The sequence below is a fragment of the Taeniopygia guttata genome, chromosome 1 (genome assembly GCF_048771995.1).
Source record: "Taeniopygia guttata chromosome 1, bTaeGut7.mat, whole genome shotgun sequence".
NCBI classification, from domain to species: Eukaryota; Metazoa; Chordata; class Aves; order Passeriformes; family Estrildidae; genus Taeniopygia; species Taeniopygia guttata.
This window is the reverse complement of record NC_133024.1, coordinates 102,626,990-102,654,543: the sequence shown is the minus strand read 5'-3', so window position 1 is coordinate 102,654,543 and position 27,554 is coordinate 102,626,990. Positions and strand designations below refer to the sequence as shown.

Genomic DNA, 27,554 nt, shown 5'->3' with positions numbered 1-27,554 from the left:
GTTTTATTAGGAGAATATTACCAACTTCTTAAAATGTGCTGTTGCCATTACTACAAAGGTTTGTATTATACCTTTAAAAAGGAGTGGAAAAACATTGTAAATAGATTCTCTCTGCTCCCTCCTCAGAACATAGACAACATTATAATATAACATATGTGTAAAGTGTAAAAAGAACTCAGCACATGCGTGGAGATGGAGCAGAAGAAATACAGAATTAGGAGGCAGATACTGACTACACAGGCAAGAATGTGTGTAGTGTATACTCACACATCCACAATCACATACAGACATTGAGTACAGCCATAACTGTCTATCCCACTGTGTCCTTTGTTTCCGTGTAATCTGCTTTCCTGTTTGACACACATACAAACAGATGGTATAAGGTGAAAACCTCTTGAAAGCACTGGATGAATCAGGGATCTTGTAAAGAAGCCCATCACCCTCCCTATGGGAAAATAGATCTTCCCAGAGTTTTTCTGCTGACAGCTGAGGAACTGCAGAATATGTGTCTCCTGTGCAGGAGGAAAAAAAAGCTTTGGGGGTTTTTTGCTTCTTCATAGCTCTGTTTCTGAGTAATGGATTATACAAAATGCTGTCCTACATCTGACATGAAATAATTGATAAATGTAAAGTATCTCTGTAAAGAAGCACAAGTAGAGATTGATTTTTGGGCCAAATTCACCCAATAGTTTAGCTATATAACTGAGTTGCTTTCCGAAGATTAACCCTTGCCTGTGTTAAAGCAGAGTTGGGTTCTTTTAGCCGTATATCAGGTGAATTTGCAGATGACACTACATGGGGTGGGAATGTTGGTCTGCTTCAGGATAGGAAGGATCGGATCTACAGAGAAACCTGGACAACTCATTAATGGGCTGAGGGCAGTTGCAGGAGCTCAGTAAGGGAAAGTGCCCCGCTCTGCACTTGGGTCACAACAACCCCATGCAGCATTACAGGATGGGGGAGGAGTGGATTGAGAGCAGCCCAGCAGAAAGGAACCTGGGATTGCTGGTCACCAGCCAGCTGACAATGAGCCAGCATGTGCCCGGGTGGCCAAGAATGCCAGTGGCACCTGGCCTGTATCAGCAGTAGAGCAGCCAGCAGGAGCAGTGATTGGCACCCTCACTCAGCAGTGGTGAGGCTACACCTCCAGCACTGTGTCCAGTTGTGGGCCACTCACTTCAGAAAAGATACTGAGGTGCTGGAGTGTGTCCAGAGAAGGGCAGCAAGGGTTGTGAAGGGTCTGGAAGTGTCCTGTGAGGAACGGCTGAGGCAGCTGGGTTTGTGTACTCTTGAGGAGGCTCGGGGGAAAGCTCATTGCTCTCTACAGCTGCCTGAAAGCAGGCTGTAGTGAGGTGGGAGATGGTCTCTTCTGCTATGCCTGCCTGCAGTGAGTGGACCAGAGGAAGTGGCCTTAAGCTGAGACAGAGGAGATTCAGGTTAGATATTAGACAATTTTTTTTCAGTGTTAGGGTGGTCATACATTGGAACAGGTTGCCCAGGGATGTATGCAGTCACCATCCCTGGAGGTGCTCAAGAGGCATCTGATCTGGCACTGGGTGATGTGTTTGGCTGGTTTAGGGGTTACAGTGGTAGTGCTGAGTTGACAGTTGGAGTGGATGATCTTAAAGCTCTTTTCCAACCTTCATGGCTGTGTGATTCTATACAGTAATGCACAAATAAAAAGAAATCTGTAATAGACATTCAAAACACAGGAGCTGATGTTATCTCCACTGAATTGATCAGTAAAACACAGAGTGGCATTAGAGCAATGGTGACGTGTTTTTGGTCTGTTGATCATGGCCAACCTTCAGCATTACTCCTGGGCCAGCACACAGTTGCCACAGGGCATTGAGTTGCAAAATGCCTCCCAGCCAGTTTGGTTCTTGGCCATGGTGTCTGCAGGCTGATGATTGGCAACCAGTGCTCCTTTGAAGGAGCCACAAGCTTCTTTATCCTGGAATGCTGTGTATCCCTCCTTGGTGCTGGGATGTCTGACAGCTTTCCTGTCTGTAGCCATCAGGACAGGAGAACATCCAGGCTCATGGACTGCACAGTGCCTTTGCTGCAGTTTGCTCTTCCAGTGAGTCCTGTCTGGATCACTGGCGTGCAGAGCTCCTCCCATCTCCTCCTGGCCATGCCAGCCAGGGGAGTGGGATCAGGTGGATGAGTTCCCAAGGGTCACATTTCACTTCTGGCTGGTGTTCATGGACGTTGAGGTACTTCATTGGCAACTCTTTCACTTGAACTCTGATTGACTTGGGGCCTGTCCTACCTCTAGGGATGATTTCATTTTCTAAATAACGTGTTCCAGTTCAGTCAGAAGTCATGGCTGTCATGCAGGAGGAATCTTGTCACAAAATTCTTTGGCCTTTTGCAAATATTACACTAGATTACATAAAAGTTATTCTAGTTTCATAATCTAGGAATCTCTACATATATACATCATTATGCTTCTTGAAATGGCAGTGGAAGTTGCTTTTCTTCTGCAGTGCCTTCAATTTGGAATTCCATCTTGCACTTAATAATTACTTAATACTAATGATGAGCAAAGTATATTTGATTGAAGATAAAGCCCAGAAAGAGCAACAAAGTTAATTTGAAATGCTTGCAAACAGAATGCTGAAGTTATTGTTCTTATAGTTTGCCATATTTTTAGTTTACCACCTTCCTTAGTCATCCTGAGTCAACTGTGAGAGAACAGAACTTTTTTTTTACACTGGCATTGATATTAGAACTGTTTGTAAAAAGTTTACCAGGAGACAACCACCAATAACTTTCAGTTACAACTTAAATGCTCATAAATTGACCTGTTTGAGTCAAGGTTACTGACCCAAACGGGTAGGGACCACATGGTTTTCCATTTTGACAATGTTTGTTCCCTTAACCTCTAAGAGAAGACCTTGGTAGTGCTTAACATGGCCTTTCCACTTAAAAAAAGCGTTCATACCTCAGAACTTGGCACATGCTTACTTTTCAATAGTTTTGATAGGGCTTTTTCTTAAATATTCCTTGAAACTGATGTCAGTGTTTCCTGCTCTGTAATTATTGTTTCCCAACATCAGGAGTAGGTTCCCAAAATAATTGTTCCTCATATGAGTAGACCTTACCCACGTGATTTGTTGCAGTGAAATCGCTTATCTGTTTTAAATACTGCCTCCGAGACAAAAGGTGGTTACAGCATCAGACCTCCCACAGAATTTCCCTGCCAATTTAATTCTTTCATAAGCACAGGCCCAGCCTGCTTTATCAAGTGTTGCCTCTGTAGCTGTACTGGTACACAATCTGAAATTTCATTGACCTTTGTTGATGGCAAAATCTTAGATGACAGTACAATTTTACCAAGAACAGGAGAGAAGGTTTTGTAGTTGCATGAATTAAAAAAAAAAAAAAAAAAAAGCAGTAGCTCCTTCTATTAGCTGTGTTTCCTACAGTCACCCTGCAGGCACTTTCAAAGGCAGGTGCACTATGGCTTGAATGAGTCTACATTTGCCTCCTTAAAGGAATGTTTCTGCCTTCCTTGCTTCTGTGTAAAAAACCCAGCCCAACTACCAGACAGAAGCAAGCAATAACACAACAGGCTGTAATCAAAAGAGAGGGTGTGTCGGTGATTGTGTTCTTGACCTGTTGTTTCAGTGGTAGGACTGACTCCGCTTCCTCTACCAATCACCAAGAGCTTTCCTTTTAATCATTAGAAACACAAGCATGAGTGTTTATCTTATGCCTAGGAGCTAAGTTAAATGGCTACAGTAGCCTAACAGGCTGTGAAGTCCTATAATAAAAAGGCAGCGACAAGGTACACCTGAAAATGAAGTGCTAAGAGCTGTCATGTAGGATTTCTTCATGAAATGTCCTGGCCCCAGAACCAGCTCAGCTGCTAACCACACTGTGCTCTCTTCTCTGGGCTACTGTCTCACAAATGGGGCTGTGGGTTACGAAGACATTCCTGGTGCATATGGAGCTGTGAGGTACTTGCTGGGAAAGCCCCCATTATCCACCTTCCATCTTTTTAATGAGCCAAAGTTTATTGAACATCATTCAGTTCTTTTGCAAATTTCCTAGAAAGCAAGTAAGACACTATTTAAACTTCTCGTGGAATGAACAGCTTCTAATATGCAAGGGTTACTAAATATGATGGCTTTTCATACCTTCATTTTACTGAATGCTGTGTCTTCATTTCCAGGAAACAGGACTCTCACTGCAAGAGCTTATTGTTATCTTCTGAAGTAAATATCATTAATAAGTCCTAGTATTGCAATGACTTTTCCATTTGTGACATGTGATAAGCTTTCTCTCCCATAGTACTACAGGATGGTGCAGGTCTCAGGAGTTACATTGGTCCAAAATACAAGGCTAATTTTACTTGATTAATTGCAAAATTTAAATGCCTAGAACATAAGGAAGGCAGAGATAAAGGGAAAAATCTATCAGAAAAAGACAGAAGTACAAAGTCTTTGTCTGACATCTGATTATTGACAAAACTATAGCAAACTTCCAAAAGAAATTTAATGGATTAACCAAAATGAAAAAGCTGCTATATAAATTACTTGCTGTTTTCTCACAATTCTAATTATTACCATCAAGAAACTGGAAAGAATACAAGTAATTGTATATAAGCTGAAAAGGTTTGATAAATTATTTTTGAGTTTTAATAATTTCTTGAAATATTTTCTCTTATGGACTTATATACAAACCAAATGGTCTAATTTTACTCATAAGATGTTTTTGTTAAGCTTAGCAATGATTTTTCTAGGACAGATAAAATAGTAGTGAGTAGTCATTTGGAAGCTATTGCTATAGCTTTCATCTGTCAGCACATGGTGTTTATGCTTTTCTCTGTTTGGTTTTGACAGAATATGGCTGATTTTAATGTATTGCATTTGATGTATTTTCATATCCAGTAACTGTGAGGTCAGAGAGTAAAGGGAATATTGACAAGTCTGGTTCTAAGCCCTGATCTGTAAAGTGAGCTTTAATGACAAATCTTTATAAAAGCTGGACGGATGGGAAGTTAATAGAGGTTGTTCTCCACTGAGCAGAGACTGAAAGAAAAATCTCAGTGTTGCAAAGGTGGTTACATGGATGAAAAGCACCACTGTGTTTGCCTGGGGGGAAAAAGAGATATCTTCCTGCAAACCAGGCCTATTTTCTTCAAATAACCTTCAAGGAAACAACCTCTGCCAAGCTAGGAGCTGATTACCAGTTGCAGGCCTCAGACCATAGCCATTATTGTTTTAACATTTCTGCCTTCCTCTTTATCTCAGCAGGAACCAGGCTGTATGGGCTGCCGTGTAACTTGACCTTCCTTGGAGATAAAAAGACAGATTAGCACCCAGCAATAGCAAAGCCAGAAGCAAAAAGACAGTATTTAGAAAATAAAGAAAAGAGCTGGCACTGTATGATTATGTGTAATGTTCTACACTGTGCAGCGTGGGTGGCCTGATGAACAGTTCCCCTCCATGAAACCCAGACAGAAACTTGGGCTTGGTAATAGTTTCTCCATTTTTAACCTTGTCTGTGCAGAGATGCTGTGATTTTCAACATGAACATGCTAATGATGATGATTCCCTTTAACATTTGAGAGTATGGGAAAAAATAAGGGAAGAAAAATGGAAAGGGGAAAAAAGGAAACCTACATAAAATTGCATTACTTGCAGTAAACAAAATGAGTAGCAAATCAGCAGAAAGAACTGGATCTGAATCGTTAAGTCTTTATTGTTGTTTTACTACTGTCTTCTGAGCTTTCCATGCAACAAACCAGTAATCTCAGAGATCAGCAGCAATTAGACATGACATGCTCTAAAGTCTCTCAGGGATGCTAAAGAATGCTAAATGCTCAGTGATTAATTGTTCAGCATCAAAAATCTGAAAAAACAGTGTAAAGGCAAAAATGGATGCTGTTGTGATCATCCATGGGAACTCAAACTGTTGTGACAACTGTACCTCAAATGGTCGCTGTTAAAACTCAACCAAGCCACAGCTGCACAGCCATGAACTTCCTTAAGTTAAATCAGGGGGGAGGCAAAGTGACAGATTTCCTTCAGCTTTTCTCAACCATCACTTCTTCTCAAAACCAAAGCAAACCAATACTCAGCTATGTTTTCATAAAGATTTCAAGCCAAAAGCTGTAGAAGCTATCTTTTTTTCCTATCAAGACGATATGGCAGATAATAAATATCTGAGGGTCTGATGGCTGATAACTTCCTACATAATCATGGGCAGAAAATACAAATTCAGTAATCAAGTTTCCTCACAGATAATGCCACGTCAGTCTTCACACATCCTCACACTGTCTCATTTATCTTCAGGTTGTAAGCTCCTCAGAGCAAGTACTCTTGTGGTGCTCTGATCACAGTTAGAGTGTTTTAGTACTATTACAGAATGTGTCAGACCAGAAAGGAATTGCAGCTCAGTCAGCTCTTGTTAAATGGGACTTAAGGTTTCATCCTTGCCTTTATTTTGAATGGCTCCTCAAATTTATAGGAGATTCTGACTAAGACCACAACAAAACAACCTCCACTCCCAATTATTTGTACTGATGCCAGTGGCAGGAAAGGGTGCTTGTTAAGAGGTGGCTCATTTGCAGGTTTCTATGTCCCAAGTAGTTTTTCCAGCTGTTACTTACAGGTAACAGAATACATTTTTCCTTGGGCCTTCAGAGTCACTGAGAAATGTTAAGCTCATCAAGCTCATTAAGCTTCACACCATCCAACCTGACTTCGTTCTGCAAACAAAAAAAATTGTGTGCCTTCACCCACCTCAAAGATGACCAAGCTTCTCTAACAGAGACAAAGAATTCAGTTACATGACATGTTTAGAAAGCTTTATTTTCCTCACCATCCTACCTTGAGTGAATTGCGTGTGCTCAGGGGTGACCAAAAAGCAAAAATCCCCAGAGAACAAACCGGCATGAAGGCTGGTTACAGCATTCTGCCACAATTAGAAGGTTCTTTTATAACTACTTGGTGGTGAAAATAAATTTACTTTCTTTGTGCTTTTTCCTCCTTCCAGACACTGACGGCACCTGCTCCATTCGCAGATGAAACAAGCTGTCAGTGCCAAGCACCCCATGAGAAGTTAACCATTGCACAAGCCCGCCTGGGAACACCAGGTATGTGGAGAGAGCTACATCCACAGGATCATGGGCACTCCCAAGGCACTGCTTCTTCCATACAAACATCAATTATTGCTCATTTGTGCCTTCTGCTCAAAAGCAAAAGCCTAATGTCTAGTGCTATCAGGTAGTGGAGAAGAAGCCAGCAACTACAGAGCCATTATGTTCTCTTAGAGAAACAAGAGAAAGCATTTCAAGTTAGAGTTTGATTTATTTGTGGATGTTGGTTGGAAGGAACACTTGCTAGCCCACTCCAGGCAGCCTGAAAATTGTGTTATGTAGTAGCTACCTTCTGGATTCTCATCTCTGGAAAATTCTTCTTTCTCTGGTGTTCCTGATGATTGCATCAGACCTTCCAGTGACCTTAAAGGTTACTTGCCAACTTCTTTATCTGGGCATCTGTGATTGGACTGGGGAAGCAGGAGTCCCAAATGCATCCTTCAGCCCCCCCATATTTCAAGAGGCTATTTTTTAAAAGGCTCTGTTTACTTACTCTGCTTATTTAAAATAAGCTTTTAAAGTATGTACACATTACAGGAGCAAGCTTCAGCTTTCCAGTCAGCTGTGCAAGGAACAGTGTTCTCTCATGGACCCTTGGGTGTCCTGACTGCAGAGACATCTCTCTGCTGTCACTGAAACACAGTAACACAGTCCATGGAGGTTTGAGCTCTGTTGCTTTCATCTCCACTGTGCTTTTGCTTGGAGGTGGCAAAGCATGTCATTTGAGAAAGCAAGTCCTTTATCAGTCTGGAGGCTGCTGCTGAAGGTGCTGTACAGAAAGAGTTATAAGGGTGATAGTATGAGAAGGAGAAGTTATAGGCTCATTAGAGAGAAGAACTTGGGGAAAGTCTGGAAAAAGTGAAGTAAAAGGTTTGCATATAAGAGGTAAGCAGTTGATTTTTACAGCAATAAGCTGTGGAAAAGTCAAGGCAAGAGGGGAGGAAAGGGAAATGATGGGAAAAATCCATAAGGCATATCTGATTAGAAAGGCAGAGAGAAAAGAACAAGACATATGGTGGAACTCTGAATGAGGCAGGAAGATGACATTTTTGCTAAATTAGAATATGGGGATGATGGATGATAATAAATAGGGTAAGTCTGAGAGAAAACAGCAGAAAGTACAAAGAACAAGTAATGTGCAGTATCAAAAACTTCAGGTTCACCTGTGGGGCTTTTGAATATCAGAACTGAGGTAAATCTCTGCAATCATCTGATCTGGGAACAAAATGCCATCCAGCAGAATTAAGTGCGACTTGTTTGGGATCTGAAAAATCACTGTTGTGTTTCTTTCTCCACAGTTGACAGACCTGTCAGAGTGTATGCAGATGGAATATTTGACCTCTTTCACGCTGGCCATGCTAGAGCTCTTATGCAAGCCAAAACTCTATTCCCAAATAGCTACTTATTAGTAGGAGGTAAGATCAGAGTTATTTATTGCTTCTGTGGATTTTTGCTTCTGTGCTTCACTATCAGAAAGTTACTGCTGTTCTCCCACCCCCAGCTGTTTATACACTATGTCTTGAATGCTGCTTTCACTCAGGGGCTTTCTATAGGTGATTTGCCTTGAATTACATCTTACAATTGCATCAATTAAAGTAAAAGTCAAATTCTGCCCTCAGCAGCACAGGCACAATTCCCATTCTAGTTAAAGCAGGTGCCTGCATGGCTCTGAGCTTAAAATAGCTCCATATGAATAATTTACTTTTTTCAGTTATTTGCTCAAAATTGTTCAAAGATTGAGATGAGTGAATGAGAACAACCATTATTTGTTTCTGGCTCATTGGTCCCTTTGACAGCTAGGCACAGACCATGACCTCTGCCTGCCAGGTCTAGACCCAGCTTTCAGCATCATCACAGAATCTAAGTCTGGCTCATTTTCATTGAAGACCCAAATGTAGGTCATGAGTGGAATGTAATTGCAGTTCACAGGTGTCCCCAGGCAGGTTACTTTCTTAATTATCTTTTCCTTTTCCTAAGAATATCTTCTTTTCTTGGTGTGTGCCTGGCTAACAGCTGTTCAGCAGTTGGCCTGTGCCAGAGGAGTCACTGGAGGGTGGCTGTTTCCTACCTAGTTGGCTGTGCAAGCCCTGGTCTCATGAAGCCTCATAAATGTGCAGTTTGGTTCCATTTTCCTTGCACCTCCAGGGTTGAGATATTCCTCGCAGAAACATTTCACAGCAACCTTCATTCAGCTGCTCAAATGCTTTACAGTGAACATGAGTGCAACCTTCAGGTACTATAATGTGCATTATTTTGCATATTTGTCCCAAATAGTTGTGGGGGTGGGGGCGAGAAGACCCAATACAGAGGAAAAACCAAAATTTCTTTATAAACATGTATTTTAGTTTTAATTTCCCATGGAGCTTCATGTGAGGTAAAGGATAAGTCCCTTTGTTAGGAAGGAAACATTAAGAAAGGAAACATTTGGTTTCCTGCTGAGCCAGACAACTTGCAGAAGAAGCAAGTGGAGGCGCAAGACTGTGGGGTTTAAAAAAAAATCCAAGTTATGTACATTTTGTTGTTGTTTTTAAAGGATATGGGGTTGCCCCAGATAAGGGAAGGAGCTTTGGGGCAAAAGCCTGGCTCCTTTGAAATTCATGGCATAGCTTCATTTTGCCCTTATTTTTGGCATGAAGGACAAAGCAGCCAGCATTCATCAGCACCTTCTCCCAGCAAAGCACTGTGTGTTAGCATGTTTAAAAAATGGACACCTTCCCACACCCACATACAATTTGTGCTGCAAAAGCACCAGTGTCGTATGTCTTTGTGGGCATCACAAGCAACCCCTTCTATTTCTTCTTGTGAAGACAATTATTTGGACCTAAGATCACTTTTCCTTTTAAAATGGACATTTATACGTTCCCAAATCAGTTATTAAGCAGGATGATAGATTCAAAAGAAGTGCAAAAAAAGATATTGTGTCTGCATTGTACATGAACAAATAGTAATCAGAAAATAAAATCAAACCTTTCTTCAGAATTCAAGTAAAAATTACTATTTCCCAATAATTTTGGTAGACCTTTTCTTCCAGGAGAGGGTAGCCTAAAGATGCCATAAAGGCTGTAAAGAAATACAAATATATTCTCTGAAGGGATGTTTTTCCTGGAAATGCTTTGATCATTAAATTTCATGTCAGCAGGCATCAAACCTGACATAATAGGACAGAGTAGCATTTTGCTTGCTGAAATTCATACGTATGTTATTATCTGGCTTTGAATTTTGCACAAGCTTCAGGGCTATCTAAGCCTTTCTACATTTTTCCTACTTTGAGAGTCCTTAATGACCATCACAGCAAGAACATCCATTTCAGATCTCAGAAAAGACTGCATCTTTGCCAGCACCTTGCCTGATAGGTTGATGTTTTCAAATTAGAAAGAAGCAGCAACTGTAGGGCTGCTCTCACACTTCACTGCAGCACTGGGAATGCTGCATTTATCATTTGTCAAGTACATTTACAAAGATCCAAAGGCACAGGTTTGACCTGTGGTGAAGGACAACCACTGGCAACCCAGCTATAAATGGGTATCACATTATTCCATGTGGGGTGTCAAATGACTGTTGTAGCTGTAATGTTGAACAGAGATGGTTGTGGAGAAGGTCACTGGTTATTACACAACGTTATGTGGGTAGAAAGATAATACCTAACTTTTACAGTCCTCTGGTAATGCAGGTGTTGCTGCTCCTCATTTTAAAAGCGATGTGACAAAGTATTACTGCATCCAGAGTTAAAGATGCAGGATTTCTGGACCTTTAGCTCTGCTCATTTCATAGAGCATATGGCTTCTCCCAGTCCTTTCCTTGCAGCTTCCTTCAGCAGTTTTCCATTTGAACATGGCACTAAGCCTTACTCTTCTTTCTGTGAACTCAAAGCTAAGCTCAGACACAGATTCCTATAAAGTTTTCTATGACTTGTTTTCCATCAGGATTTATTTAATGAGAAACTATCCCACTGTGATTTTGAGCTTTGTTAGCAAATTTACCTTTTAGAGTGTTGTTTACATAAATATAAAAAGCAGGAAGTGGAGGCCCAGAGAGGCTGAGGGGTCTCCATCTTTGGAAATCCAACTGGGCATGGCCCTGAACAACCTGCAGTTGACTCTGCTGGGAGGAGGGGGTTTGGATTAGGCGACATCAAGTGGTTTTTGTGCCTCATTTTGTGATACCTGAAGTTAGTGAGCACGCTGTGATTGTCCACGCTGTGTTCTTTGATTGGTTTTAAAGCATTGGCCATCACCCCTCAAATATCACAGCCCATGAAATACCCACTTAAGAGTGGGATTGGTTTACCTTAGCATGTAAAGGATACCACCTGAAGTGTCTTAAAATACTATACTTGGCCTCTGGCTGCAGCTCCAGAAAGAGAAGGTTCTGTCATTATTTCACAGTTGTATCTGCCAACTCCAAGCAGAACTCTTAGATGCCCTGGAACACCCCAAGAATTGCTAAGCTAATAACTAAGTGCTTAATGGATGTACCTAGTATAATCAACTCCTGGTCATGCTAATTTTACTGAATATGGAGCCATTTTGCTCATACTTCTATATTTTAGTTTGCAGTGATGATTTAACTCATAAATTCAAAGGCTTCACTGTGATGAATGAAACTGAGCGATATGAAGCCCTCAGACACTGTCGTTATGTGGATGAGGTCATCAGAGATGCACCCTGGACACTGACACCTGAGTTCCTTGAAAAACATAAGGTACATTTGTTCCCTTATCTCTCCCTTCCCCTTTGTAGACTGACAATTGAGAATGAGCAAATCTGAAATCTGTTAGGTGGAGCAAATGATTTTGTTCAATTAATTCCAGTCACTGAAATTAGGTATGTAGCATTTCTTGCCTCCATCTCTGTCAGAAAACATTATATTTATTTTGCCTTTTTTTCTCAATATGCTGAGATGATTTCTCTACTGAGATTTTTGAAAGGTAAAATAACACTGCAAAAATTATTGATAAATTGACTTTCAGAAAAGGAGATGGTAAACCAGGAAAGCTGTCACCTAGTGACTGAAGTCCTGAATTAAACGCGTGTTTCTTACTAATGGCAGCAGGTGCAATATGTAAAAATACTGTGTGCCTTCTAAAAGGCAGGATAGAGTGTTTTACGTGCTATGGATTGCCTTGCAACACATATGAATCTTAACAAAAGCATAATAAAGTAGGATGTATTTTAGTGTCTACATCACCAGGTGACAAAAGGACAGCATGACAGTACTAGATATACCTGTAATATGCACAGCCCTAAGGACCCAAAATCAATTCTCTTGCCTCCATGGTTTTGAAAACCAAGGTTTCACCACTTGCTTTTGCAGTAAAAATAAAAGCAGGAATAAAAATAAAAGTCTTGGGTTTTGTACTGCATCTCACACTGAGCCAGTTAGAGTGATGTGGTAGTGGCAGTGCTTTTGGAGAGAAGATTTCTGTTTTTTCATAATTGATCATACAACACAGCAGTTGCAGGTCCAAATCTAGTACAGTACACTAGGTGATGGCTTTAGAATGAGAATGTAAAAAGCAAGTTAGCTGAAGTCAAGAAAAGAGATAACTCTCTATAACAATCCCCCAGTGAACCACAATTTGGTGATGTGATTCTTCTGTTCACTGGCAGATTGACTTCGTAGCACATGATGACATCCCGTACTCTTCCGCTGGCTCGGATGACGTATACAAACACATAAAGGAAGCAGGTAAGGGCACCTTTACATTTTTTATCACCTTCCTTTTCAGCCTCAGCTCAAATTCTTTTACTGCCTGTTAACCAGAACTGCTGGGAGAGAAAGAGTAGAGGTAGTATCACATTGTCTTACACCCTAATGGTAGGTACTGCAAAGGACATCCTTGGCTGAATTCCTGCCATAACCCCGGGAACCCATTCAGATCTAGCACAAAATAGACCCATCTGCATTTTTAAAACAGTTTTATAGTGCTTGACTAAGAATTTTGAATGGATGAAAATGAGTTCAGTTCCCACAGCAGCCCAGCCAACTTTAGTCAGTTTTTGATAACCACAAACTGACACCTCCTTGACACATCCCAGTCCTTAATATGAGCAAGCACAGGCAACCATCAGGAGCCATTAGGATCCACTTGCACTGAGGGTTTAAATCAGTATCAAAGTAATTCATTTCCTGTGACCATTTAGCGGTTTGGTTGACTGTCCATATTGTAATATTGACTGTTCAATGTCCATATTACATTGAACATGAAGATGCTAAAGTCATCAGGAATTTGTGTCTCTTCGGTTCAAGGAAGATGAATTAAATTTGAGGAGATAACATTAAGCCACTCTTTGCCAGTAGTAGCTATCCTAACAAAGTGAACAGTGGATGCAGGAGGAACAAATCGTATCCTTCTTCTGCTGCTCCCTACAAATGCTTCTTTGAACCCTGCCAAATACAGTCTCTCTGTTCTGCATAGACATGTATATTGGAGGCTTGAAAAAATTCCAGAGCAATCTGCCTGATGGTTATATGCCATGCAAAGTGACCTTCTCAAACTGTACAATGACAGCTATAGACCAGGTATTGACCTGAACTGAAGGAATAAGCTTTTTATAGCAGCAGTTCTTGCTCTTTTTCCACTTGTGAACCTCCCTGTGGTATCAGACTCATAACCTTCCTTTGGGAATGACTGTTGTATAGATTCAGAGCCAGCTTCCTTCAGTAGGCAGTGAAAAAAGGTCCCTCTGGTAAGAATGGGTCACCAAAGGACATACTGCACTCATGCTGAACAGGCAGCTATTTTGCTTTTCTTCTGTAAGGTGCTGAGTACACAGGACAACATGACAGGAGCTCTTGGTGTCACTGGATCATTACCAGACTTGGTGTGAGAGCACCCAAATTTGGCACACCCTTCTCTGCTGTCCTTGAGCACAGGCACAGTGCACACACAACCTGATGAGAAACTCAAACTTTGCAGAAGAGACTACGGACCTGCAGCTTCAGGGACTTGTGGTCCATTGTGTCTGGCACCACGAGATACCAGAGAAGCATCTTGAGTCCTGTATGGCTGAATTTTGCAGAGTATAAACTAGGCATAATGTTAACTTACTTGTGATGAGTTTTGAGTAACAGTCCCTGTAATAGTCCCTAATGCTCCAGAGCAGCATTATTACAATTATTAAAATTATTACAATTTCTCCTAGGTGTTGTGTTTTAAATAAACCAGGGCTATTGATGCATTTGCACTTCTTTTCCATAGTTCCAGTACTCCCATTTTCCCACATGAAGCTGTTGGAGAGCAGAAAAGTGGATGGGAATCAAGAGAGTTCCTTGGGTAGATTCTCATGGGCTCCCAGTTCCCCACTGTCTTCAGTGGATGGGAAGGTGTATGGGCAGTGGTGAGCTGGGTGACAGTGCAGTGACTGAAACTGTGCACGTCTGAGCAATTAGCTTGAAAAACATGCATCAGTCCAACACATGAAGCAGATGTAAGCAAAGTCAGCGACTGAGGGTAATGTCCACCTACAGTTCCACTTTCAGCTTAACAAAGGTGGGGTTTGGATTTTGTCCATGTATTCTTGTAACTCTTATCTATAAAGGTTTCTGGCTCCAAGTGGGTTTCATTGCTTCCAAAAATAGTTTCCTGAGTGACTGGTGCAAGCCTGAAAAGCAACAGTCAGGGAAACATGTCTGCTCATGATTAAAGTAATCTATTTTTTTAGCAGAGTATTAATTAGAGATCAGAAGGAAAATATATCACATAGCATTTAGTCACAAGAGGCTGCTAAGCTTCTTGATTCCTTCTCTGAGTCTTTTTCCAACCCAGTAAAATCAGGTACCAATGCCTTCTTACTTTTAGTGAATGTGTGAGGATTAATTTGTCAGGAGCTGTAACACCATTTTAAGACAAAGCACTACTTCTTTTTCCCAGACAATCTCCATGTTCTCTCGCTCTTTCATCAGCAGCTTCACATTGCGATTACATATAAGTGAAAGTAGCAATTTTTTTGTAGCCCTAAATAACTACTAAACCGAGGTGTGCCTGCACTCTGCTACTATTGCATTTGTGAATTGCATTAACAGTTCAGGTGCTCCTGCTTTAGTGGGGAGCAGTTAGAAAGTGACATATCTCTCAGTTGTGTTGAGGAAAATAAGAGCAGTATTGATAAATGGCCAGTTTTCTTGGGGACTGATTTGTCAGAGCAGGGAGGATGGTTATGCAGCCATGGGCATGGCTCGATGGACATGAAACACTGCCATTACACTTCATCTTCCTGTTACAAACCACTGGCACCTCCAGGGTGTTTTCCAGTTACTATAATGCATCTTTTTCCTGGCTTTTGTCAAGGCCAGAGGCTGGTCTGTTCTCCTCAGTAGAACAGACTGTCAGATGGTGCTGCACAGAAGTGGAAATAAAGGAGAGCAGCAGACCTCCCTGCTCCTTTATATAACAATAAGGGCTGTGCTTATAGAAAGAACTGCTCAGTGAATTGGCCACAGCTGTGAAGCTTGGCTTTCCTGGCTCGGGAGCCTCTGCCAATCTAGTAACTTCCACCTCACAGCTGACACTGTACAGAGGGCAATTTTTAGTCTTTCTAAAGACTTGAGAAAAAAAGGAGTAGTATAGCAACCTTGCCTTCCCCAAACTCACACAGAAATAACAGGAGAGAGCTAGGAATAAGGCAGAATTGCAAGCCTCTTGCCCTTGTCAGGCATTTTGTTCATTCTCAGCTATCTGCCACAGTGCCTGGTCCTGCCAAGCTTTTTCAGCAGGCTTTCTTTTCCCACTGCTCAGGAATGTTTGTACCTACGCAGAGAACCGAAGGTATCTCCACGTCGGACATCATCACTCGGATCGTCCGGGACTATGATGTGTACGCCCGGCGCAACCTCCAGCGAGGGTACACTGCCAAGGAGCTGAATGTCAGTTTCATAAATGTGAGTGCAGTGATCCATGTTTGCGCCTCAAACACTCTCCTAGCATCCTGAATGTAAAGTAAAGGTTAAGAAATTACATCTTCCTCCTGCTGCTTTTAAAATAGCTGGAAAGAACTTAATTTAAAAGACACTGGTAAGTTGAGGGTAGTTTTAGTTGCTCCTATTAATTAGCAGTTTTGTTTCCATCTTACACTTTTAACAAAGCTGCTGCTCCTTCCTCCTGGAGCTGTAGGTGACAATGATACACTAGGAAGGAGCGTACACTCCCACCAGGAGCTGCTCAACCATTCACCCAACACACAATTTCTTTCTATATTCCTATTCCAAGAAGGCAGCCCAGAGAGCATGGATTTTAATATCCAAAGTTTCTCTACAGTGTGATAGGATTAAAAAAACAACAAAACAGAAAACCAAGAAAACCCTAACAAAGCAAATCACAGAGCAGTGAGATTACTAGGGAGAGCTGAAATGGTTTTCAGAAGACAGTGAAGTATTCTAGGAAGCTGGTACATAAAAGATGCTGCTGTAGAGCTCAGAAACCACAATAGCAGGAGAGCCATGTGAAAGGATGGCTCAGATTATTCATCTTCTACATACAGACCTGCCCCTCCAATGAGAGGTAAACACTTTATGGAAATTAGACTTTACCTTCCTTCATTTTCTGTTTCAAGTCTTGACTTAAAACCTCAAGATAACCCACATAACTGAAATCTCTGTTGTGACTGAGATGGCACACAGCAGGACTTCTCACCTCCCTCCCTGGAGCTTGGAAACTCCCTTGTGAAGGACTGAATTGTGTCATTTAATAGAGTTTATCTCTTTAATTTTTTGAAGTCTGGCAGATAAACCCCAGATCACAGGGTATTAAATAATTATTTCACTGTGATTTTTTGAAAGTCTTCTACACCTTTAAAGAATCATGCTTGTAAGTGCTCCACTCAGAAGGATCACTATTGCAAATATCCATTAAAATAAGGCATGCTGGATGCCTTGGAGATTCTCAAATTTATTCTTTAGCAGCTGTGAGGTTAAGATACTGTTGCAGACGTTATGCTTGCTCCCATCTCAGACACTGACGTCTCCTGAAGAGCCTCCTGGACATGATTGTGTAGCTTACAGTAATTTAAATGCAGAAATACTGATTTGCACCACAGACTGTCTCAAAATGAAATCCCCAGGACTTCACAAAAGCAGTGGTCTTGTTTGCAGAAGAGCACTGGTTTCCTCATTCCTCATCAGCCAAAGGGCTGATCGCTCTTTAGGTACAGAAGAAGTTGGGTTTCTTTGAACCTTGGGGATTTTGTTTGTGCTTGTGGCTTGGAAAGACAGGTATTTTAGTGATTTGTGAGTTAGAATAAACCCCACTTCAGTGCTTGTTTTTAAAATAAATTCAATTTATTTTAAAATATTGGCCATTAAATTAACAGAAAATTAAAAGCCAATAGTGATGTGTGCTTCTACACAGACCACCACACTTTCAAGAGCACAGCCTTGCTTATTTGCTTGTACCAAAAATTTGTAGAGCACAGGTATTTCAAGACAAAAGCCCTTTAATCCTGGAATATTTCAGAAGCTTTTGCCAGGGGCTCCCTAATATTATCCCCTCTCTCTCTCTCTCTTTTTCTATGTGACTTAGCAATTAGGAGTTGCTCTCTTTTCTCTGAAGTTTGCTGGCCACAAGCCACTGGCCTACACACATCTCTGTTGCAGCCAGAAGCTCCTGTATTAGCCAGGCTCAGAATTTATGAAAGTTTTCCTTCTGCTCTGCAGAAATCCACCCAAAGAGACATTTCAGTCCAAGTTAACATCCAGGCTGGCAAGTCAGCAGCATTTGCCAGGAAACTTGGGGAGATTTACCTTTTTCTGACTCTGAAGTTTGACCTGTTAATTTCCCACTCATATCCTTCACAAGATTCATATCAATTTCAAAGAGCATTCAGTTTGAAAATACAGAAAGATTCATGAAGTGGATTAAACACAGTAATCACACAAGAAATCTTTTCAATATGTACCTTCTGCACTTCATTCCACAAATGTTTAACTTGCATTTATAAAAATAATGTGGGAATAGCTAACCAAGGTCATATGTATTAGGATGCATTAATGCAATATTTTTTTCTTCTCCTTAACTGTCTGTGGCTAATTATTTCCAATTTTTTTTATTAATCTTTGACCACACTTTTAAAACAGGAGAAGAAATATCGCTTTCAAAACCAAGTGGACAAAATGAAAGAAAAAGTCAAGAATGTGGAGGAAAAGTCAAAAGAATTTGTTTACAAGGTGGAAGAGAAGAGCCATGACCTCATTCAGAAATGGGAAGAGAAGTCCAGGGAATTTATTGGCAACTTTTTAGAGCTGTTTGGACCTGATGGAGCTTGGGTAGGTATTCTGCCATCCCAGGAAGTCTGAGTGTTGTTATTTCTCCTCTCTAACACAGGTGAAGAGCACATACTTTTGCTGCTCTTTGTCTCAAAAGTCAGCACAGCAGGGTAATGGCAAACCTGGCTGCTGAAGCCATTAATGCATACCAATACTGCTACAGCAGGATTTGCTGCTTCTGTCTGTTGCTTGTTTGGGGTATCTGTATTTTGTGAAGATGTGATGATGAACATAATACTGCATTCAGCAGAGCTGCATCACAGCACCACACAAGCAAACAGGCCAATACAGTCTATTGGCCTGTTAGCATTAAATGCAACCAGTCTGACATCAGGGATATACACTGGAGGTAGTGAACAACAACAGGACCATTGCAAAGGTTTTCAGTACTTTTCTTCCTGGTCTGTATGCAGCAGTAGAAGAATATCATTTTCTAACTTCGAAAATGACTGATGTAAAGTTCCAGGAAATTATTTTACTTGTCAAGTTCAGGCTCATCTAATAGACAGCAGGGAAGGTTCAGGTGGGACTGAAGCACTTGGAAAACTCTCCTTGGTATGTGCTGGCTTCACAGAACCATTTACTAAAGGTCTTCAAGTGCCTTGGAAACACAGTTCAGAATTTGCAACAGCATCTTTCTGGAGAGAAACCTGTTCAAACCAAACTCATGCACTGAGTGGTGAGCTGGTGACACTTCAGAGCCCCAAAAGAGTCCTGCCCGCCTCCATCTATCAGTTCTGATAGCTTGCCAAACCTCAAGAAGCTTTGTTTGCTTGTATGGCTGCATTGAAACCAGTAAGAAAGCTTAAATTGAATGTGTTTGGATGAAAGCCTAGACCCTCCAGTGCAGGCACGATCTCAGAGACACTGCTTTGGTTGCAAACTCTGAGTGAAAAAGGCACCTTCTGTTGGAAGGAACTCAGCAGGTATTTTGTTTGTAAACAAACACATAGGAAGAATCACAAAGCTTTTGTGAATTCAGCAGCACACACATCAGTGCTGTGTCACAACTCAGTGCTACCAAGTCATGCAGTGCCTGCCTCTTACTAGAGTTCTCATCTTTGCACTGACTTGCCATGTTGATTATCACTCAGTTGAGAAAACCCCAAAATTAGGCTGTGAAGGCTTCATAACAGAGACTGTCATCATACAGCTACTTCTGTCCACACAAAGGTGGTGATCACTGAACAGCACAGGCCCCAGCCACACGAGCAGTGAGCTTATATAGCAGTTTGTTCATTGACACTGTCATGTTCCTGGGGGAGGGCAAGAAGGCAACTCTTCTGATGAAATGCCCATGTTTACCTGCATTGTCCACATCCACATGAAGCTTTCTCTGTGAGTTGTTGCCCATGGAGCTTGGTGTGTTCCCCATGTGGGATGGTCCTTTGGCCATATGTGCTGAATAACTAAAGCTGATGCTAGCAGAGTATGTGAAACCCATAGGAGGTGAGATGAGTTTAGCTGTACAGACAGAGGAAAATAATTCAAAAGCATTGATCCTCTTTCCTGGCTCTACTCACTCAACAGTGCATGCAAATGGCATTTTTAAAAACCTTTGCTGACAAAACATTTTACCAAATTGAAACTTGTTTCAATTCCTGAGTAAGTGTTTGGCCAGAGTAAGTCTGGTGCAATCACAGGGACCTTTGCTAAGAACAAGAGGAATGAAATCTCTTCATAGTGTTGTAGGAAAAGCATCAGTGACAGAAAGCTGAGAGGTGGTGTAGCTTTTTTAAAATCAGTTTGAGCCTTGGCAACAGGAAGGACTTTTAAAAAAATGATAACTTACTATTAGTGTCAAAACTGTTATTAATGCTAATTTGCCTTATCACTGTTAGTTAGAAGTTGCTTTTAATGTTGACATTAAAAGTACAGGAATCGTTATGGGCATGCTGGATTCCTAGATCAGTAGTTTGCATGCCATTAATATGCTATTATTATTTCACAAATAATTACTATAATATACTTCAGGCTAGCATCAATTTTCTAAAAGTGAGGGCTGTGTAACCCACAGCCTGTTTGTGAAAGAGGTCAAAATGTCAGTTTTCAAATTTCTGGGTGTCTGTAATCCATTGGCAATTCTGCTCACCTGTGCAACCCCCTGTGCATATGTTTTCTGCAAGAGAGTCACAGAGAGGTCAGAAACAATGATTAGTGTGGCATGAAACCTTTCTGTGATGTGAGACAGGACCACCACACTGCCTGGCATGCAGGGCCTAATGGCAGAGACACCACTCCAGGGAGCAGGTGTCCATTCCAGCTCCTTTCAGACATGCACCAGGAGGCACCTAAAAGTGAGGTCAGTGGAGAGAAAACACTGCTCACAGGGCAGGGTTTCTGTGCCAGTCTCTCTCAGAAATATCCCTGCAGATGAGGTGTCCCTTCAAGGGGCTGGCTTCCCCCTGCTCAGCACACAGGGATACTTGGGGAATGTTGCCTTCCAAACAGCTGACGCACCTCAGACATCATCAGGGGCTCAGGTACCATAGGTTGCAGCTGGAACCTGGGGATGGTGTTTAGGCCACATCACCTGTCTGCAGCCTGGACCTAAAATGGCCTTGGAACAGTCAGCAGCTCAAAAGCAGGCACCCAGCTGGCACTTGCTTTGTAAAGCAAAGGAGTACCAACATATAGGCAGTAAAATTCAGAAACAGGCAAAATATTTTTTCCCAGTAGCAAGTTTGCCTAAAACAAACCCTAAACTGGTTGGGTGTACCTAAAACTTGCTTGAGTCAAGGCTTTGAAATTATTTCCCTACCTCTGGTAAAGGACCACGGTGCATCCAGCCTTGTCTAACCCTCCAACACTCCAAGGAAGCCATTAACACTTGTTCTACTTCTTCAGCACCCAATGGCCCAAGAAGCTCCTTGCCTGCAAAGGGCATGGCTTCCTGATCCTGCTAGGGCACAGCTGGAGAGAAGAGGTGTTCTGAGGCAGGTGAGTGACACCACCTCCTCCTCCTGCAGAGCTGTGGCTTTAGCCAGCAGCCTGGTGGTTCCAGCACTAATGCAGGAGGCAATGTGGAGGGGCTGTGCACTTGCCTTGCTGGAGGTGTGAGTGCATCAGTTTGTTCCAGCAACAAACTCTTCACTGAAGGCCTAGGAAGCAGGTGTCCTACAGCCTGGCTATTAGCAGGAAGGTGGGATTCTCCTTTCCATCCCTAGCCTCTGTGGCTAAGGCACAGTCAAGTACTCCCTGCCACAAGGGATGGCAAAGGCCAAGCCAGGCTGGGGCACTTGGATGTTCTCCAGCACTGCCACCACACCACCACAAAGCACCACTGTGGCACTGAGTTGTTAGAAGTGACAACAGAAGGAAGTCAAAGTATTTTGATTGGCCAGGAAAAAGATATTTCAAATCAAACGAAGGATTTTTGTTGGGGATTATCTTCAGTGAGAGGGTGAAACAAGCCAAGAGAACCTCACATTTCTGTGATCTAAAGAGAAATTTTGCACCCCTACCACTGGATTGCAAACAGGCTCTGGGGCTTTGCCAGCCCTGGTGACATCCTTGCAGCTCTCAGCTGAAGAAATCCTCCCCCATCTGAATGCTTCCTGGCACCATTTATCAGGAGCAACTACCATCTGCAAACTATCAAGATTTTAGGAAGTCTTGACTAATGTGGACCTAGCAGTAGCGGAGGGGTAGGTTACACAACATGGGGTTTTATGCTCAAGAGCCTTGGCAAGTGTAGCTCCAGGCAGGAACTGTTCTGCCACTCTGCACTGCAGTGACATCCAGGCTGTAAAAGTGAGTCAGTAAAGGCTAATGTGATGGAGATGTAAATTAGGAGAGGGAGCCCACAGAGGAACAGCTAAGTTCGGCATTTGTGCTTTATTTTTACGCCCTGGGATTTAGCAAACACCCAGAAACCTGAGGGGGAAACCAGCATCTGCCTCTCCGCTGGCAGGGAATACCGAGTTTCAAAGAGGAGGAGAAGGAGCAAGATCAGCAGCCAGATACTGTGTCAGCACAGGGCAGAATCACTGCAGAGGGAAGGGGAATAGGAACAAGATGAAAACTGGGCAACTGCAAGCTGGATCTCAGCTAAAACAGGCAAACCCATGCATTCTGCACAAGTATTTTCCTCTCAGTCCTGAGTGGTAACTTAACTTTGTCGGGACTGGATCTTCCTTTCAGCCGAGCATCGCCTGTGACTCAACTGCCAGTACTTCAGCCAAGGTTGAGGCTTCTTGCTCCCCATGCCCGGGAGGAGCAGCAGGGCACTCGGGTTTGGCACTTTCCATGTGAAGCCTGCAGCAGCTGCACAGCACACACCATGTCTTCCGTAACCCAGCGTGATGCAAGGCCACATTGCTGCTAATGAGTAGAGGCACTTGCCTTAGTGTAGCAGATTGCTTGGCTGCAGAGGTGTCTCTTCCACCCCACCAACTCTAGCAGGCCTCCACTCAGCTTTACTAAGCAAAAGTGACAATAAAGCTCCAAGCAAAACATAGAGCCTGCAAGTGTTTTCTCTTTTCAATAGACACCCAAATTCTGACATTTCCACCCTCAATTTATGGGTTTGGGTCGTGACTGCTGCAGGGAGCTGGGGAAGTGTCTGCCAGTACTTGGCAGGCACCAGGCTGTCTCCCATAAGAAGGGACAGAGGAATAAAGGCTGGGAAAGCTAGGAAGCTCAGGAGGAGAAGGGTGGTCTTTCTAACATTCTAGAAGGAAAAGGCTGTGGGAACTAGGACTATTGGGTGTTCAGGCAGAAAAGTGACCTTTGAAGACAAGAGTGTGACCAATACTGGCAAAAACCACAAAGGGAGTCCCCCAGGTGTGGCTCAGGCCAGTACACATGGTGTTCTCACACTGGGCGTGGCCGAGATGAGGTAAAAACGTGCATGCAAGGACCAGGTTATCATGAGCACAGCAGAGGCAAACCAGTCATGCTCCAGGGCTCTGGCTCCCTGCTCACTCCCCCGTGGGAGGCACAGTGCAACCCCTGCCTGCCCCAGCCTTTCCTCTGTGCAGTACTCAAAGAGCATCTTTTCACTTTGCTTTTGCAGAAGCAGATGTTCCAGGAACGAAGCGGCCGAATGCTCCAGGCTTTTTCTCCCCGGCAGAGCCCAAACAGCAGTCCTACGCGAGGCCGCTCTCCGTCCCGTTCTCCATCTCCACCTTGGGTCATCAATAAGACCTCCCCTCCCTCTTCTCCAAAAGCTGCCTCTGCCTCCCTCAGCAGCATGAGCGAGGGAGACGAGGATGAAAAATAAAATATATATTTTTTTAACCATGAGACAGAAGAACAAGCTATGAACTCAACCACTGGATGGGGAGAAGCGTGAGGAACACCAGGGGTATCTCTGGCAGCAGGGATCGTGCTCTGGGAGATGTCAAAAATGAACTGGAGCACAGCAAGGGAGATCTCAGGAAGAGCTTATCCCATCCCCACTCCCTCAGTGCTGGAGGCCCAGCCAGCAGCATTTGCCAGGCACAGCCCCAGGGACTGACAGAAAAACACACCCATGTGCAAGTTCCTGCCCCTGTCTTGCTGCTTTCCAGCTGCTGCTCCAGGCCAGGCCCGTGGGAGCTCTGCACTGAGGGGGGCTGGCAGGAGGAGCCCAGCTGGCTCCTGATCCAGACCCAGCACACAGGGAAGTGCTGGCTGCAGCCTGCAGAGAGAAGATGCAGTTGTACCCTGCTGACCTTGAGCTCTTCTGGCACATGAAGGAATGGATTGCTGCAGCAAATACATTGAGAAACTAGGAATAAAGTTCGGGATTTTTTCCTTTTGAATAACATCTGTCCCAGAGCCCAAATCATGCACTGAAATGAAGAGCTCTCCAGGCAAGTTGGTGGAAATCCAGTTAACATATTCAGTGCTGCTTGTTGACCAAGCCTCTGTGTGGGGTGTGTATAAGGAGTCGGGCTTTTTGCTATATCAAATCACTCTCCATGTTCCTAGTGCCTGAACAGCTGCCTAATCACTTCTGGTTTGCTCCCTGGCTTTGCACTTTGAAGTCAAGAAAGTAAATGAAAATACAGCCATAGCTGGAATGTTGTTGTGTAGGAAATAAGGGAGTTTGAAGATGCTGATGGTTTTTACTGGTGAATTATAAAAATATCTCAAGGCCTTGGGATGTGGCATCACCTGCTGCTCCCAGCTATATATCAACAAATTATGAGTAAACTGCTCTTGTCACACAATACTCAACCAGTACAAACTTTTCATCAAATTGTAAACAAGAGGTGTTTACAGACACACTGCCCCTACAGAGGATCTCAAGGCTATTTCTCTACACTAATACGGAGGGAAAAAAAGAAAAGGAAACTTTTGGAACAGGATTAGGCACAACTACTTTCTTTGTGTGTCCATGACACATATCCAGCCTGAAGCAAAAACACAAGTGAAGCTCTCTCTTCAATGCTGATCTTCCTAGTTGGCAAAGCCAGCTCTGCTTGGCATCTGTTTCTACGTTGTTCAGTCTCTCAGCTGACACCTGCTGAGGTGGCTGCAGGAGCTGGCAGGATTCCTGAGCCCTGGGGCTGCTCTGCCCCACAGCTGCAGGGAACCCCCAGCGCTGTGGTGGGGCTGTGCTGCTGATGCCATTTGGCTGCAGGTTTGCCTGGCACAGCTGCCTCGGTGCACAGGCACGTTTGAGGCTCTGCAGCCCAGCAGAAGCTTTGGTGCCAGGCCAGCAGGTAAAGGCTGCCACTGTCCCTGTCTCACAGGCAGCCCGGGGAGGGGGCTGCAGCCACAGCAGCACTCCTGTGCCACCACTGCCTGGAACTGCAAACCCACCAGGACATGCTGGCTGCCGAGGGCAGCACCAGTCAACATTTGCTGGTTTCCTGCACAGGCAGCACAGGAAATGCTGGGGGAGGGAGGACTCCACATCTCTCTAGGAAAAAAAACTGAGGGACCAAGATGCTCGAGCATGTGAGGTGGTTGGGCCTGCTTGCAGCAGGACCCCCTGACTGGTGTCCTTACTTGCTGGGTGACCTGGTTGGTCAGTAGACACCTTTCCAGATAACTCTTCTGGGCAAGTAAATGACAGACTTTAGTACCAGGCACCAAATTAGCTCCACACTCTTCTCACTCCCTACAGCTTTCATCCCTCCTCCACTATGAGGTAACTGATTTTTCTTTGGCAACACATTGCCAGACACTTCTCAGACCACCACAAGACCAAGTACACAGCATCTCATGCACTTTGTCTTCTGGAGTCAAGCCAGTTCCTTCACAGAGCTGCAAACACAGGTGAGCAGGAAATAGGGTGGAATGTGCAAAGGGACAGCCACAGATAGTTCAGCTGCCACTAGCTGTGTGCCTGATGGGATGATGCAATTAAGACCTTTCTCAGCCTTAGGCAACCTGTTACTGTAATTTCATACCTGGGATGCACTTGTTAGTTTTTCTGGTCCTTTGCAAGTCTTAAGTCTTCTCATCACAAACCACTCCACCATAGGAACTGCCTGCTTCTACTAGTGCTGTTGTAAGAGCCATATCCAAATGCAATGGAGGTGGGCAAGGATTTGTTCTTGGCTTTTACTGTTATTTTTTGTTCATTTTACTTTCCTAGCACTTACTGTTCAGCAACCCTTGCTCAGTGGTTTGAATGGAGACAGCACCACGACTTGTACATGGGAACTAGAGAAAAACTCACCAGTAACCTGTTCTTAACAGAAGCTGTTTCTCAGGGTCACAGGTGGCGACCCAGCAACAAAGCCATATTCTGTACGAGGTGTCCTGTTTGCATTTGCAGTATCACTAGGCTGAAGCCTTTGCCCTGCTGGTACATTCATGTGCTGTCTCCAGCAAACCAGAACCTCAATGGTGTCTGGACATGTGGAAGGCAATTTTGCACTTCTGAGTCATGGTTGGGTTTTTCTTTTCACAAGTATTGCTTCAATTCAGTCCTATTTATCAGCCAAGCTCCACATGAACAATAAAGTGTATGACAGACACAGGTGCCTCTCCCCTTCATTTTACAGCATCTTTGGACACATGAACACAACCTGCAGAGGAAACCCCAGTGGTGGCACAGTGCCTGTCATCCCCATCCTTGGTAGCTCAGGGCTTTATGCCCCCACAAAGCCACAAGAGCAGCTCTGCCAACATGCCCAAAAGGCTGCTGCTTGAGTTCTGCTGCTCTCTGCGCAAAAGAGGATCACCTCTCCTTGTCTTTACCTTACAGCCAGAACAGTGGGGGTGAAGGTGAGGAAGTGCTTGTCCCAGCTGGAAAGCTGCAGCATGACATCAGCAGTGTGATACCTTCTTTTCCCTGCCCCAACACAGTGGAATCAGAAGCCAATATTTTAATTCTTACTTCAAAGTGGAAGAAATGGTGCTTTTGCAGCCATTCTGGTTCCACTGCTGAAAACCATCCCCAGCAGCAACTGAGTTGCTCTCGTGGGTGCCAAGATGATATTTGGCTGTGCCAGATGGAAAACTGCAGTAGCAAACATGAGCCACAGGGACAAATCCTGGCACTGGCTTTTGGACTTTACTCTTCCCTGAACCAAGTCACTCTGGTGTACCAATATTCCTGCTTTGCTCTTTCCCATTTGACCTTTCTATAAGAAGTCAGTACCTGCAGCAGCTCTAAAGATTATTTATTCAATAATCCTGCCTCAGGCAGGGAGAAGCTGAAACAGGAAATGGAGGCTCAGGACTTCCTAGCCAGGGCATTTTTAATTACAGAATAAGCAAATTTCCAATGCAAATACTCATTGAGCATAGGAGAAAAACTATTTAATGGCAGAGTCGGCACCAAAACGCTCCCAGATAATACACAGTTACCTGTACGACCTGAGATGGATCTGGGTCTGTTTTCAGCTGTGCCTTGGTACCGCTTGGGAGATGTGTAAGGAACGTCCCTGGGAGTGAGCTTATGATGTGCCGCCCAGACCAGAGGAGACCCTTGTTTTGGTTCAGGGCAAACCCTTCAGGAACAAGGCAGTCCCTGAATTAACACCAGGCCTGTCGGCTCAGCAGGAAGGAAGGGTTTGATGCTACAGTAAATTTGCATGTAAAAGGGTACCAAACCATCATGGGAAGTCTCCTGTGTGATACCACATAACTCCCCGACCTTCTCATAAAACAGAGCTGAAAGTGAGGCAGCAAATGGAGCCAGGACTTTGCCTCTTGCATGGAGGCCCTTTCAAGAACCAAACCATCTTATGAACTCCTCTTCTGACTGGATGCTGACAAGAGCTCGCTGTCCTCTCAA

The 27,554-nt window shown here is 43.4% G+C and overlaps 1 protein-coding gene across 4 annotated transcripts in view; it reads left to right on the top strand.

The window, feature by feature from the left end:
* The window catches only part of PCYT1B (phosphate cytidylyltransferase 1B, choline), a 41,091-nt gene extending 14,802 nt beyond the window's left edge, over positions 1 to 26,289 (top strand). For 2 of the 4 annotated variants that reach the window (XM_072927647.1, XM_030272354.4), the window contains exons 2-8: positions 7,009 to 7,108; positions 8,410 to 8,526; positions 11,661 to 11,812; positions 12,721 to 12,799; positions 15,849 to 15,991; positions 18,182 to 18,370; positions 23,388 to 26,289. In XM_072927647.1, coding sequence (XP_072783748.1) covers positions 7,009 to 7,108; positions 8,410 to 8,526; positions 11,661 to 11,812; positions 12,721 to 12,799; positions 15,849 to 15,991; positions 18,182 to 18,370; positions 23,388 to 23,594 — 987 coding nt within the window. In that variant the 3' untranslated portion in view covers positions 23,595 to 26,289. 4 annotated transcript variants of the gene reach the window in all.
* The last annotated feature ends 1,265 nt before the right edge of the window (positions 26,290 to 27,554 follow it).